Source organism: Brassica oleracea, chromosome C6 (genome assembly GCF_000695525.1).
Source record: "Brassica oleracea var. oleracea cultivar TO1000 chromosome C6, BOL, whole genome shotgun sequence".
Lineage (NCBI taxonomy): Eukaryota > Viridiplantae > Streptophyta > Magnoliopsida > Brassicales > Brassicaceae > Brassica > Brassica oleracea.
The window spans coordinates 28324958-28341051 of record NC_027753.1 but is presented as its reverse complement, the minus strand read 5'-3'; the positions used below and the strand labels follow the sequence as shown (position 1 = coordinate 28341051).

Below are 16094 nucleotides of genomic sequence, written 5' to 3'. Positions count from 1 at the left end.
TCTCTGCTAATGTGGCGTACAACACCAACAACAACAACTCTCGGAACACTCCACGCCACAACAACTCGAAGCAGTACAACAACATCAATCAACAAAGCAACTGGAATGATTCCAATCAAAGGCAGCACAATCGCTCTGGTAACAGACAGCCTTGTCCGTATCTCGGTCGTTGTCAAATCTGCAGCACTCAAGGGCATAGTGCTCGACGTTGTCCACAGCTCCAGTTCATGCAACATAATGCATCTCCCTTCCCAGCCACTGCAACGATGCCTTGGCAACCACGTGCTAATGCAGCCATGGTCTCTCCCTACTCAGCCAACAATTGGCTACTTGACAGTGGTGCAACGCATCATATCACAAATGATCTCAACAATCTTGCCCTTCATCAACCTTGTCAAGGTGGAGATGGAGTTCTAATCGGGGATGGTTCGCCTCTTGCCTTTTCACATACTGGTTCCACTCTCTTGTCCTCTCCAACTCGATCTCTTACTCTGGATAAAATACTTTGTGTGCCTGATATTCAAAAGAACTTGATTTCAGTATATAGACTATGCAATGCTAATCAAGTTTCCGTTGAATTTTTCCCGGCTTCATTTCAGGTGAAGGACCTAAGTACGGGGGCCCTCTTCTTCAAGGCAGAACCAGGAATGAACTTTATGAATGGCCTATGAGTGCACACAAGCACAAGTATTCTTAGCTTCAAACAGAATCAAGACTACTCGTGATGTGTGGCACTTGCGTCTAGGGCATCCATCTCCGCCATTACTTCAATCTATTATCTCTAAAAACTCTCTTCCTGTTGCTGCTACTTCTTTGGATTTTCAGAAACCTTTCTTTTGTTCTGATTGTCATATCAATAAGAGCCATAAAATGCCTTTTCAAGAAACATCTATTGCTTCAACAAGGCCTCTGCAATTTGTGTTTTCAGACGTGTGGTCTTCTCCTGTTTTTTCTCATGATAACAACAAGTATTATGTGATTTTTGTGGATCACTACAGTCGATACACATGGCTCTATCCACTACAAAAGAAATCGCAAGTGAAAGACGTTTTCTTAGCATTCAAACCACTTGTGGAAAATCACTTTCAAACGAAGATTGGAACTTTGTTTTCGGATAATGGTGGTGAATACATTGCACTACGTTCTTACCTTCAGACGCATGGCATCTCGCATCTAACTTCTCTACCGCATACGCCGGAACACAACGCCTCTCTGAACGTAAACATCGGCATATTGTGGAAACTGGTATGTCGCTGCTCTCTACAGCCTCGGTTCCAAAGACCTACTGGCCTTATGCGTTTGCTACTGCGATTTATCTTATTAATCGTCTTCCAACACTGGTGCTTGCAAATCAATCTCCCTATCAGAAGTTATTAGGACAAGCACCGAACTATGAGAAGTTGAGGACGTTTGGTTGTTGTTGCTACCCGTGGCTTAGGCCATACTCAACTCATAAACTTGACGATCGATCAACTCCATGTGTCTTTATGGGTTACTCGCTGACTCAGAGTGCTTACTATTGTCTTGACAAGCTCACTGGTCGTGTCTATACATCCAGACATGTGCAGTTTGATGAGTTCACGTTTCCGTTCAGCTCACTTACAGATCATGCTAAGGTTCAACAGTCAGAGGAAGCACCGTCTCAGAGTTCAGTTTCGTTCACTAAAGTTCATATGGTTCAGCCTTTGGGTCCTCACCAGCCTGTTCCACCAACCGCCTCTGCTACAACTCCATCTCAGGTATTACCTTCTTTAAACTCTTCTTCTTCATCTTCTAATATGTCTTCCTCTCTCAGCCCCACTGGCCAACCAACTCTCCCAAATAACCTGTCTATTCCAGACCAACCTAACTTAACCACCGAAAGGCCCACTGGTCCAGCCACTGTCCCAAATACACAAATAGATACCTCCACCTCCCAAAGACCCACTGGTCAGTCCTCTGCACCTACTATCTCTGTACAACAACCCTCAACCACCACAAAACACCCATCAAATGAGAACTAGAGCCAAAAATCAGATCTCAAAACCTACTAAAAAGTTTTCCCTCACTGCTGCATTTCATCAAGCGTATGAGCCTGAGCCTTCTACTTACAAACAAGCGCTAAAAGACAAGTTGTGGTGTGTCTCCATGTCTGAGGAGATTGCAGGTCAGATTGAAAAAGAAACATGGGATCTAGTACCTGCTACACATTCACAAAACGTTATTGGCTGTCGTTGGGTCTATAAGAACAAGTTTTTCTCTAATGGCAAGCCACGTCAACGCAAATCACGCTTGGTAGCCAAAGGAAACCATCAAGAGTATGGGCTTGACTATAAGGAAACGTTTAGTCCGGTCATCAAAGCGGTCACCATTCGTCTTGTTCTTGTCTATGAGGCAAGTAATCTTGGCCTATTCGTCAGTTAGATGTCAATCAAGCGTTTCTCCAAGGTACTCTGAAGGAAGAAGTTTTCATGGAACAACCACCAGGGTTTGTTGATGCTGATCGTCCCACGCATATGTGTCGTCTGAAGAAAGCGATCTACGGTCTTAAACAAGCTCCTCGCGCTTGGTATATGGAACTCAAAACATTCCTCTCTCAGTCTGGTTTCACTAACAGCTATGCAGATGCCTCACTCTTCGTATATTCTCAAGGGAATCTTCTTGTCTACGTTCTCATTTATGTCGATGATATTCTAGTCACAGGCAACAATGATGAAGCAGTCTCTCGTGTCATTACAGCACTAGGTCAGCGGGTTTCTCTCAAAGATCAAGGTGAAGTTGATTACTTTCTTGGCATTGAAGTTACAAAAACAAGTCAAGGTCTGCATCTCATGCAACGCAAGTACATACTGGATCTCCTCGTCAAGACAAACATGCTTGACGCAAAGACAGTCGCTACTCCGATGCAGACCTCACCGAAGCTCTCTTTGAAGTCTGGAACACCGATCACTAATGTTACTGAATATTGTATGGTAGTGGGAAGCTTGCAGTATCTAGCGTTCACTAGGCCTGATATCTGCTTCGCCGTCAACAAACTTTCTCAGTTCATGCACTGTCCTACAGACGAGCACTGGCAGGCTACTAAACGCGTCCTTCGTTACCTCGCTGGAACCTCGTCTCATGGCATTCTTCTCCGGTCCAACAATGTTCTCAATCTTCATGTTTTTTCGGACGCAGATTGGGCAGGTGATGCTGATGACTATGCCTCTACCAATGCTTACATTGTCTATCTTGGCAATCAACCTATTTCTTGGTCAGCAAAGAAACAAAATGGAGTTGCGCGGTCTTCAATGGAAGCTGAGTACCGAGCTATTGCCAATGCAGCATCTGAGGTTCGATGGATATGTAATGTTCTCTCTGAACTTCACATCAAGCTTCCGAAGGCACCGGTAATTCACTGCGACAATGTAGGTGCCACATATCTGAGTGCTAATCCAGTTTTCCATTCGCGTATGAAGCACCTTGCGCTTGATTATCATTACATCAGAGGTCAAGTCCAAGCTGGTATTCTACTAGTAACTCACGTCTCTTCCAAGGATCAGCTCGCAGACGACTTAACGAAGCCCCTACCTCGTGCAAGCTTCAAGGTGGCATGCTCCAAGATTGGAGTGATTCACCTCCCTCCATCTTGAGGGGGCGTGTAAAGAAGATATCTCAATTGATACTTTGTATATTGATGATTCTCTTTAATTATAGCTTTCCATTCTAGGATCTTCTATTCTTGTATATAAGTGTAGTGTACATCTTAATAATAATCATCCTTCACATCTTATACATACCCTATCTTCAGCTCCTTGACCTCTCTGCAAACCATTTATCTGGGAATATTCCTCCGCAATACAATTTGATACAGAGAAATAAGAGTGACAAATGGCACAAGAATAAAGGCGAAGGAGGTTTGTTACGGGTTGTTACAAAAGAACGGAGAAGTGGCCAGGTGTCAGCTCATTAGTGGTTGTTCATCTTTCCGTTGACTCAACTATAAACAGAAACGAAAGTTCAATTTTGTTAGATTCATTCATGAAAATTGTATTGTGATTCTCTTAATCTGGACTTATCTCTGTAATTCGTATTTGGGGCTTATAATTGGAAAGGATCGTTCTCTTTCGGTATTCTTTACAAATAAGCTACGATTTGGTGTTTGTAACGAACGCCAGATCGATTCTATAGCGAAAGATACTTTTATCGCTATCAAGTGGTATCAGAAGCCGTCGTATCCTCGGAAATTTTTTCTCGTGGTGTGATCGGAATCTATGGCGGGAACAAGGTCGCATGCGTTATCAGACGGTTTGCGGCGAAGGAGATGGAAGGCGCGTTGGCAAATTGATTTGAGGCACTGGAGAAGGCGATCGCATCTCAGATCGAGCAGAATGAGCGTCGCGATGGAGCGAGGGAGATGATCGAAGCTTTCAAAGTAATGACGAATCAAAATCCGGCGAATGCTTCGACAAGTGGTGAGCTGAATCGCGGCGAAGTTCAGGGCGTTGGTGCGATGACAAATGAACCATACCGTTACAATCGTCACGATCAGGTACATACGTATCCAGGAAGAACGCGATTGACGAAGATTGATTTTCCAAGGTTTGATGGTGGTAAAATCAATGAGTGGTTTAGTAAGGCGGAGGAGTTCTTTACTATTGATAATACACCGGAGGAGGCTAAAGTGGGGATTGCGTCTATGCATTTTGATGGCGATGCATCGACTTGGCATCAGGATTTACGTCAAGAGGATGAAGAAGCGGTGGTATTGCGTAACTGGAGAGCTTACAAGAACAGACTCAAAGAAAGATTTGAGGAAGTTCTTGATGATCCGATGGCAGAACTGAAAGAATTGAGAGAAACTGAAGGAATTGCTGCATATCATGCGAAGTTTGAGTTGATAAGATCAAGGTTACGAATGTCTGAGGAATATTTACTGAGTGCATATCTGGCAGGTCTAAGATTGGATACACAGATGCATGTACGTATGTTCAGTCCACAATCAACTAGACAATGCTTGGTGCTGGGGAGATTATATGAGAAAGCACATCCGAGGAAGGAGAGCAAAGCTAGTTGGGTGCCTCAGAGGTCGCAATCAAACCACAATCCACAACGAGGGTTCATTGCACAGCCGAAGGAGGAAGGAAGTAAACATAAGGAGGCTAATGGGAAGTTGAAACCTTTTCTATCTCAGGCAGAGATGAGTGAGAGAAGAGCAAAAGGATTATGCTATTACTGTGATGAGAAGTACACGCCTGATCACTATATGAAGCATTAGAAAACACAATTGTTTTTCATGGAGTGTGAAGAAGATGACGAGTTTCATGAAGCGTTAGAGTACGTTGAAAATGAGGAGCATTATGCAGAAACAGAACAAGCCAGGATTTCAATCAATGCGATTGCTGGTATCAGTGACTATACTACAATGAATGTTCGAGGAATTCATGGCAAGAAGACGTTATATGTGCTTATTGATTCGGGATCAACACACAATTTCATTGATAAGAAGGTGGTAGAGATGCTTGGTTGTAAAATTAAAGAGGCAGGGTGAACCAAGGTTTCTGTCGCAGATGGGAATCAAATTACAGTTTGTGGAAGAGTTGATGATTTCAGGTGGGAATTTCAGGGTCATCAGTTTCTATCTGACTTTATGGTGATACCTTTGGGAGGTCATGATGTGGTGCTTGGTGTACAGTGGTAAGCGAGACTTGATCCAATCACTTGGGACTTTGATAAGTTGGAAATGAGGTTTAAGTGGGAGCAACAGAAGGTTGTGCTAAATGGCTTGCGACCGAGGTCAGTGAGAGAAGTGAAGTTTAAAAAGAAGGATAAGAGCGGTGATTCTACAATGCAGTTGAATATGATTTATACATATGAGAATACTTAAGAGAGTCTGTTGTCCTTGAGGGTATTGAGTAGTGAAGCAGGACAGAAGAGTTTGAAAGGAGGTATTGAGAGATTAATAAATGAGTATGCAGACATATTCACAGAACCTACATCCTTACCACCTTTCAGAACTAATCACAATCACAAGATAGTATTGAAGGAAAGGTCTGACCCGGTGAACCAAAGACCTTACAGATATGCGGTTCATCAGAAGAATGAAATTGATAAAATGGTGCAAGAGTTATTGAAGGCGGGAACAATACAAGCTAGTTCAAGTCCTTATGCATCACCAGTTGTTCTTCTGAAGAAGAAAGACAACACTTGGAGATTGTGTGTGGATTATAGAAGGCTGAATAATATGACCATCAAAGACCGGTTTCCTATACCATTGATCGAAGATTTGATGGACGAGCTCGGCGGTTCACGTGTGTACTCAAAGATTGATCTGAGAGCAGGCTATCATCAAGTCAGAATGGAGGAGAGTGACATTCATAAAACGGCTTTTAGAACACACAGTGGTCATTTTGAGTATTTGGTACTGCCCTTTGGCTTAACCAATGCACCGGCGACGTTTCAGGGCTTAATGAATCATGTTTTCAGTGAGTTTCTCAGAAAATTTGTGCTGATATTCTTCGATGACATATTGATGTATAGCTCATCTGAGGAAGAACATGAATTACATTTGGAGGAAGTTTTTAAGCTGATGAGAGCTAACAAGTTGTATGCTAAAAGGAGTAAATGTGAGTTTGCTACGGATCATGTAGAATACGTTGGCCATTTCATTCAGGCAAGCGGAGTCTCTATTGATCCACGCAAGGTTAAGGCAGTTGAGGAGTGGCCTCAACCAAAATCAGTGAAAATGCTTAGAGGGTTTTTTTTATCGGGGTACTACAGACGCTTTATGAAGGATTTTGGTATCATTGCTCGACCCTTGACTGCATTAACGAAGAAAGATGGATATGAATGGAATGGGGAAGCACAAGTAGCGTTTGAAGAACTGAAGAAAACGCTATGTAATGCTCATGTTCTAGCTTTACCTCAGTTTGATAAGCCTTTTGTAGTTGAGACATATGCTTGTGGCAATGGTATTGGTGCAGTACTAATGCAAGAAGGGCACCCTTTGGTTTATATCAGTCGTCAACTAAAAGGAAAACAATTGCATTTATCAATCTATGAAAAGGAGCTGTTAGCAGTGGTATTTGCAGTTCAGAAGTGGCGCCACTACCTTCTCACAAATCACTTTGTGATTAGGACGGATCAGAGAAGCATTAAGTACTTTTTGGAGCAACGATTAAACACCCCAGTGCAACAACAATGGCTTCCTAAGCTGTTAGAGTTTGACTATGAGATTCAGTACAAACAAGGGAAAGACAACGTGGCCGCAGATGCTTTATCTCGAGTAGAAGGATCTGAGATATTACATATGGCTATGACTGTTTTACAATGTGATTTGCTCCAGAAGATTATGAGTGGTTATGAGCAAGATCAGTTGTTGATGGAGATAATCGAGCAGTTACAGAAGGATCCGAAAGCTAAGAAGCATTTCTCTTGGTCTCAAGGAATCCTTAGGAGGAAGAATAAGATTGTGGTACCAAATGATGGAGAGTTACGAAATTAAATATTGGAGTGGTTACATTGTTCAAGTCAAGGGGGACATTCGGGAAGAGATGTGACGGTCCAACGAGTTAAAAGCTTGTTCTATTGGAAGGGATTGGCTAGGGATATTCAGGCTTACTTAAGAGGATGTGGTGTGTGTCAGAGGTGCAAGTATGATAATGCCGCATCACCGGGTCTCTTACAACCATTGCCTATTCCAGAGGCTGTGTGGGTTGATATATCAATGGATTTCATCGATGGTTTACCGGTTTCTTATGGGAAGTCGATCATCTTTGTCGTCGTTGATAGGTTGAGCAAAGCAGGTCACTTCATGGCGTTATCACACCCTTACAATGCTGCTTCTGTGGCTCAGGTCTTCTTGGATACAGTCTATCGTCAACATGGGTTCCCTCGTTCGATTGTGAGTGACAGAGATGCTATCTTTCTCAGTGAGTTTTGGCAAGAATTGTTCACACTACATGGCTGTTCTCTTAACCTTTCTACGGCTTATCACCCACAGAGTGATGGCCAAACGGAGGCGGTCAATCGTTGTGTGGAAACATATTTGAGATGTATGACAAGTGATAAACCGCATCTCTGGAGCAAATGGTTGCCATTAGCCGAGTTTTGGTACAACACAGACTTTCACTCTGCTACTCAAACTACTCCTTATGAAGCTGTTTACGGTCAACCACCACCAGCACATCTTCCATATATGGCTGGAGAATCCAAAGTTCAAGTGGTTGCTAAGTGTTTGGAGGATCGTGAGAAGATGATTTTAATCCTCAAGTTTCATTTGTTGCGGGCACAGCATCGCATGAAACAGGAAGCTGACAAGCACCGCCGTGATAGGAGCTTCGAGATTAGAGATTTAGTCTTTGTCAAGCTACAACCTTATCGTCAAAAATCTGTTGTCTTGCGTGGATCTCCGAAACTTGCCCCTAAGTTCTATGGTCCTTACAAGATCATTGGTAAGATGGGAAGTGTGGTATATAAGTTGGAGTTAACCTAGTTCCTCAAGAATTCATCCGCTGTTCCACGTTTCGCAGCTCAAAAGAGTGATAGGTACTGCGATATCAACAACGCAGCTCCCTATTATCTTGACTGACATGGTGATCAAGGTTCCGGAGACTTGTTTGGGAAGGAAGATTGTGAAGCGACAAAACAGAGCAGCTACGATGATTCTTCTTAAGTGGAGGGATGAGAGTGAAGATACTGCAACCTGGGAATTTCTTTATGACTTGCAGAAGAAGTTTCCATATTTTTTACCATAACCTTGTGGTCAAGGTTCTTTTGGAGGGAAGGATTTGATACAGAGAAATAAGAGTGACACATGGCAAAAGAATAAAGGCGAAGGAGGTTTGTTACGAGTTGTTAAAAAAGGACAGAGAAGCGGCCAGGTGTCATCTCATTAGTGGTTGAGTTCATCTTTCTGTTGACTCAACTATAAACAGAAAAGAAAGTTCATTTTTGTTAGATTCATTCATGAAAATTGTATTGTGATTTTCTTAATCTGGACTTATCTCTGTAATTCGTATTTAGGGCTTATAATTGGAAAGGATCGTTCTCTTTCGGGATTCTTTACAAATAAGCTACGATTTGGTGTTTGTAACGAACGTCAGATCGATTCTATAGCGATAGATACTTTTATTGCTATCACAATTCAGAATATACAGTAGCTTTACTCCTTCAAGACAATCATTTATCAGGACAAATCCCATACACCCTGCTAACGAATGTCTCTGTACTTGATCTGAGAAATAACAAATTGTCTGGAAATATTCCAAAAGTTCATCAACACCCAAAACATCAGTATTCTTCTTCTGAGGGGGAATAATTTAACAGGCAGTATTCCTCGCCAGTTGTGTGGCCTAAGAATGATCCAACTGATGGATCTTGCCAAAAACAGATTGAATGGATCCATGCCTTCATGCCTCAGCCATACATCCTTTGTTTTGGGGGAAAAAGATTCTTTCATAGGTTTTTCGCAGTTCTTTGGTTTTTATCTGAAAGGTGCTTTATATTTCAATTCTGCTATTGTGCAGGACAAGCTAATCACGGAAAATTGGTCAAACGACCAGATTAAAATTGAATTTTCAATGAAACACCGATATGATGCCTACCTAGGTGGAAATCTCAAATTACTGTTTGGAATAGATCTCTCAGAAAATGAGCTCAGTGGTGAGATCCCAGCCGAGCTTGGAGGTCTTGTGGAGCTACAGGGTCTCAATCTCTCTCACAACAACTTATCAGGAGTAATACCAGAAAGCTTTTCAGGTCTGAAGAATGCGGAAAGCCTTGATATCTCTTTCAATAGGCTACAAGGTCGGATCCCACAAGAATTAACCGAGTTGAACAGCCTTGCAGTCTTCAATGTCTCGTTCAACAACTTATCAGGAGCCATTCCACAAGGAAACCAGTTCAATACCTTTGATACACAAAGCTTTTTAGGTAATTCTCTTCTCTGTGGACAACAAATCAACAGAAGCTGCGACAACAGTAACTTTCAAGTACCAGATAATGAATGGAAGGAAGAAGAGAGCCAAATCGACATAGTATCTTTCTACTGGAGTTCTGCTGCAGGTTATGTGACAGTACTTCTCGGAATATTCTCATCTCTCTCTTTTGACTCTCCTTGGAGCAGATTCTGGTTCTACGTGGTTGAAGCTTTCATCTACAAGGCGAAGAATTTGTTTTGGTAAAACTACGGTTGGTTGTGCCACATCCTATTTTCAAAAACTCATGCTTTGTTTCAAATAACCTGTGTACTGTCCTGTCATTGAATAAATGTAATGCCCAAAACATATCTTGGAGCTCTGGTTGATGGTTTGATAAATGATATTTACTAAAACATATTTACATGGCTTTACAGTTTTTTCTTTCTTTCTGAACTACCACCATCCTGAAACGAAGAAAACCACTTGTATATGTTTAGTGTTTCTCAACAGGTTGCTGAGAAAGTTGTGAATCTTTTTAGCTTCGCGACGTTTAAGAATCTTGAAGTTAACAGAGGAGATAAAGAGAGACTGGATTGTCCTGCGGTTTATGCGTATTTCAGGAAAGGAAAGGTTGGAGATTGGGCAAATTATCTGACTCCGAAGATGGCTGCTCGTATCCATCAGTTAGTGGAAGATAAATTCAAAGATACTGGCTTGCTTCAACATGATCAGTGAAATGCATTTTCTTTAATTTCTTCAAGATGCTCTGTTTTTCTCTTTGGTTCTGGTTTTACACCATTGTCTATAATTTGTATCATCTTATTTATAACGAGGGAAAGGTTTGAAGTTATGATCCTAATCAGGACTGGCTCGTTAATTTTGTAAGCTCTAGAATAAATAACAAATACAAATTTTAAATTTATTATGAAAACATAAATATATTCATATAGAATAATTTTAGACTCATTTTCTTATATTTAATATAACAGTATATATTTATAGAAACTCGAGGCATTTTGTTAAAACTTTGACAACACGCGATAAGGTTCGGGAGCGGTTGCACCACTTGTCCCCTTACTAACACAAAAAACGATGTAATTTCCCCATTATCACAGACCTACTTCATGTGATGCGTATCTGTATTATGAATATAAAAACACAAGTTGCAGAGGATCGAGACTACACCATATCATGCAAAGCCAATTCATTTTTCCTATAGACAGACAATACATTCATATGAAACAGAAACAAGTTTTATTCATCCAATATGTAGCGTAGTACATAGATAATCGAAAAGAGCAAACTTCTGCTTTAAACAAGCATACAAGGATCAGTCGTTTCTCCCCTAACAAGAACTAGCTCATTCACCGTTTTCAAGCAAACCAGTACCCTTGAACTTCTCCTCCATTATCCCATCCATACGAGCAGCCATCTCTGGAGTCAGATAATTCACCCAGTCTCCGGTCTTTCCTTTCCTGAAATATGTGCTGTTTGTATAAGGAGAAGGGTGATCTTCTCTTTCCTTATCTCCTTTGTTAGCTTCAAGATTCTTCATTGTCTCGAAGCTGCAAAGATTCACAACTTTCTCAACAACACCATTCTTCTTTTCCTCATCTGTGAATCCATAACCCATGAACTCAGCCAATCTCTTCACATAAGGCAAAGGATCAGCTCTCACAGTCTCGTACTTAAGGAACAAAATCTTATCTGGATTCTCTTGGTGAGCTTTCCAGTAACCTAAGACATGATCAAGATAAGGACCTTCCCCAGAAATACCTTGGCAGAACATATCAAAACACTCCTCAAGACTACTGAGCGGGCCACGAGTTGACCTTTGCCTTTGGATGAAACTCCAAAAGGAGATGAAAGTGTCCTTTGGGTCTCTCCACATGTAAACCATCTTACAATCCGACTTGACAACCGAATCGGGTAAGAAATCGTGTGGCATATGAGTTGAAAACAGAGTGTTCCCTTCGTCTTGGAGAACATCAATGTGAGGACAATGAAAGGAATAAGCTCGTGAGGGTTACGTTTGAGGAGAGGGTTTGTGGGATCGTTGAAGCGAGATCGTTGAAACGAGATCGATGGGCTATTGTGAATGTTAGAGATTTGAGCCAGGTGGAACCGGTCTTTGGGTAGCTACAGATGAGGAAGTCATTGGGTCGCGCTTGGAAGAACTCTTGCGCGTATAGGGAACCTTCAAGGAAAGACTGTATCCACCAATGACCACCGTACCAAATCAGGGGAGATTTCGGCCTCCAGCCTTTCACGTGAGGCAGCGTGGAGATCAGGTCTTGGTACCGTTTCTGATTCTTTTGGAACTCTGTTAACTCCGTCTCGTCATGGTTTGGCACGGTACTGTCTCTTACGGTTTCTGTTGCCATTGGAGATACAGGAAGAAGATTGGAGGACATGTGTTTCTGATCTGTGTGAGATGAGAAATGGTTGTTCGGACAAGATCGGATCAGAGCGGGCTTTATATATTAGAAGCAACGACATAGACATTGACGTTTGTTTTTTAATTGTACCTGTCGTCGTTATACTAATCCTAATTACTATATTCATTTTTTATAATACTTTCATTAAAAACATAGTATAAAATAGACTGGTCACTGGCCACTATCCACATTGTTCATGTGTTTACCAAGGACCGGATCTGGATCCGATTACGTTTAGTAATGAAGCTAATTTCGTTTATCCACGTAAAACATTTATGAGTATGTCGATTTGCGCACGATGTACGATGGTGCCATTGGTGACGGGTCCATGATGGCAGCGATATTTAAAATACATGTTGCAGATTCTTTAGGCGCTTACTTAACAGAAGACGATTAAACAAAAAAAAAAAAACGTAAGTGGAGATAGAGAAGGCTTCTTGTTTACGATTTAGTGTTGTTTAAAATTAACCAAAAGAAATTAAAATTTATCTTATATAATACTCTCTCCGTTCCTAAAAGATCTAGAGAAAAATTTTGTTTATATTTCCAATATAATTTTTGTCAACTAATAATAAAAAAATGTGAAGTTCAAAAACATTAATTACATTTGTTAAAATCTTATTGGTTTAAAAATATAGGAAATATAAAATTACAAAAAACTATGCATTTATAGCTAAGTTTTAATATGTTTTATTAAAAAGTGTGAAAATTCTAAAACATAAATCTTTTAGGAACGGATGGAGTAACTTTTTTTATCAAAACAAAGTTAGACGCATGATTACACAATCGAACTAAATTCTTTAATACAAAGAAAGAGCAAGTGATGAGACTAAATCATTATAACAAAAACATAAATCTTGTTTATCAGATCGAGGGGAGAAAAACAAAATTAATTATATATGATTAAAAATCCATTTTTATTTATCTTTTAGTTAATATTATTTAAATAATTATAGTTTATAAATTTGTTTTAGATTTTTGTATATTTATAAAATAATTATTTGTTTTATTTTTAAAATAATGTTACACAAACGACATCTATGTCATTAAAAAATGATTGTGATATCGACACCTTTAAAATTAGCTGATGTGACGGTCGATGTATATATGATTTCTTCAAAAAATTATATAAATATATGATACTTGAACATTTTTAAAATTATATATAGATTCGTACTAATTAATTTAAAAGTTCAATATGACAATATTTTGAGCCAATACACTTGTGCACCATGCAAAGCCAATTTCATTTTCCTATTGATAATACATTCACTTGAAACAGAAACAAGTTTTATTCATCCAATATATAACGTAGTACATATATAAAAAATGTGACAAAACATATGCTTTAAACAAGCATACAAGGATCAGTCGTTGTCCTCATTTACCATATTCAAGCAAACCAGTACCCTTGAATTTCTCTTCCATTATCCCATCAATACGAGCTGCCATGTCTGGAGTCAGATAATTCACCCAATCTCCGGTTTTTCCTTTCCTGAAATACGCGCTCTTTGTGAAAGCTCTCTCTCCTTATCTCCTTTGTTAGCTTCAAGGTTCTTCAACGTCTCGAAGCTGCAAAGATTCACAACTTTCTCAACGACCCCATTCTTCGCTTCCTCATCTGTGAATCCATAACCCATGAACTCAGCCAATCTCTTCACGTGAGGCAAAGGATCAGCACTCAAAGTTTCGTACTTAAGGAATAAAATCTTATCTGGATTCTCTTGGGGAGCTTTCCAATATGCCAGGACGTGATCAAGATAAGGACCGTACCCAGAAAAACCTTTACAGAACATATCAAAACAATTCTCAAGACTGTCGAGCGGGCCACTATCTGACATTTTCTTTTGGAAGAAATGCCACAAGGAGATGAAAGTATCCTTTGGGTCTCTCCAGATGTAAACCATCTTACAACCCTTTTTCACAACTGAATCGGGTAGTGACTTGTATGGCATATGAGTTGAGGACAGAGTGTTCCCTTTGTCTTTGAGGCTATCAACTTGAGGGAACACAGGGAACTCGATCTCAAGGAAAGGAATAAGCTCATGAGGGTTACGTTTTAGGAGAGGGTTCGTGGAATCATCGAAGCGAGATCGGTTGGCTATTATGAATGTTAGTGATTTGAGCCAAGTGGTACCTGTCTTTAGATAGCTACAGATGAAGAAGTCACTGGGTCGCGCTTGGAAGAACTCTTGCGCGTAAAGTGAACCTTCAAGGATTGTCTGTATCCACCAATGACCACCGTACCTGATAAAGGGATCTTTAAACCCCCAGCCTTTCACGTGAGGAAACGTGGAGATCAGATCTTGGTACCGTTTCTGATTCTTCTCGAACTCTGTTGACTCTATCTCAGTCTCGTCATGGTTTGGCACGGTAGTGTCGGTTACGGTTTCTATTTCCATTGGAAGACATGTGTTTCTGATAGACATGTGTTTCTGATCTGCAGGATATGAGAGATGGTTGTTGTTCGGACAAAGATCGATTCAGAGCGGGTGTTTTATACTAGGAAAAAGTTTCTCAGCTACACCATGTATACTATAATATGGTGCAAACCATCCAGACTATATAAATGTGTCGATAACTACACAATGTATATGATAAATACATGCCACATATACGACGTTAATAAAAATATGGTGCCAACATCATAACGAGGTTCAATTGATTTTAGTTAAAATAATTGGGGTCAGAGCGTAATTAATTAAAGTTAAACTCCGACCCGAACCAAATGAAAAACCCGACCCAGACTTAACCACTTCCTCCCCCAAATCGATTTCATTTGGAAATCTAGGGTTCATCCTTCAAAACAGAGAGAAAGAGACAGAGAGAAAGAGACATAAACAGAGAAAGAGAGAAAGAGAGATGGAATTTGGTGGAAGATGGAGCAATAAGGGAAATGGCAAGGCAAATGAAAGCAATGTGCTTTGTTACTGTGGGTTGTTGGCGAAGATATCTCAAGCTTGGACTGACAGAAATCCGGGTCGAAGGTTCTATGGGTGTGAAAAATTCAAGGTATAAACTAATTGTGAATCATGTATGGTATAGTCATGGAGTTCTTTGGGAAGTTTTAAATTTTGTGTTTGTGTTAGAGTGGAGGTGATTGCGGGTTTTTTCAATGGTTCAATGAGGGAGAAGCTTTTGGATGGCAAAAAAAAGCTTTGATTGAAGCTAGAAACGAAATTTGCCAGAAGGACAAGACTATTATGGGATTGAAGAAGACCATTTCGATGCTTCAAAGTGAATTGGCCAAAAATGCCGAAGTGGAAGAAGACATCATTAACGCCTTTCTCAAGCTCTAAAGACATGCTCATTATCTTTAAAAACCTTTGTAATGTTGTTGTTGTAATGCTTAACTATGTAATGGTTTGACAATGTTTGGAAATCAACTTCAGTTAGCAATAAAAAAATGAGTTTGAACTCATTGCTTTAACATCCAAAATAGGTGATCATACATAACAAGAGAGACATATCCGAACAGAGAAAGGTCATATCCAAAGACCAAAGACGACATCGAAAGAGGAAAAAAAGACATCCGAGAGAAGAAAAAGACATTCTAGAGAAGTCAAGGTTGTGTAGCAGGTGGTGCAGTTGAGGAAACGTCCTCGATTGCTTGCTCATGTGATTGTTGTTCCATGTTGAGACGCCTATGCTTTCTGCTTTCATCAGACTGCAACATAATAAAGAGAATCAAACACGAGAAAGAAAAAAGGTATACAATTGTGACGACGACAATGTACCTCACGAGGACACTTCCTTGAGTTGTGGCCTTCACCACCAC

General features: G+C 40.4%; 1 protein-coding gene and 2 pseudogenes across 1 annotated transcript in view; all 3 read right to left on the bottom strand.

The window, feature by feature from the left end:
- Positions 1–11109: 11109 nt before the first annotated feature.
- LOC106300711 lies at positions 11110–12311 on the bottom strand (annotated as a pseudogene).
- Positions 12312–13696: 1385 nt separating this feature from the next.
- Positions 13697–14718, bottom strand: LOC106300712 (annotated as a pseudogene).
- A 1160-nt stretch (positions 14719–15878) lies between these two features.
- The window catches only part of LOC106297921, a 2658-nt gene continuing 2442 nt past the window's right edge, over positions 15879–16094 (bottom strand). The window contains exons 4-5 of the mRNA XM_013734057.1: positions 16054–16082; positions 15879–15983 (exon numbers count right to left, since the gene is read on the bottom strand). Of these exons, the coding sequence (XP_013589511.1) occupies positions 15879–15983; positions 16054–16082 (134 nt within the window). The remainder of the gene's footprint in view (positions 15984–16053; positions 16083–16094) is intronic.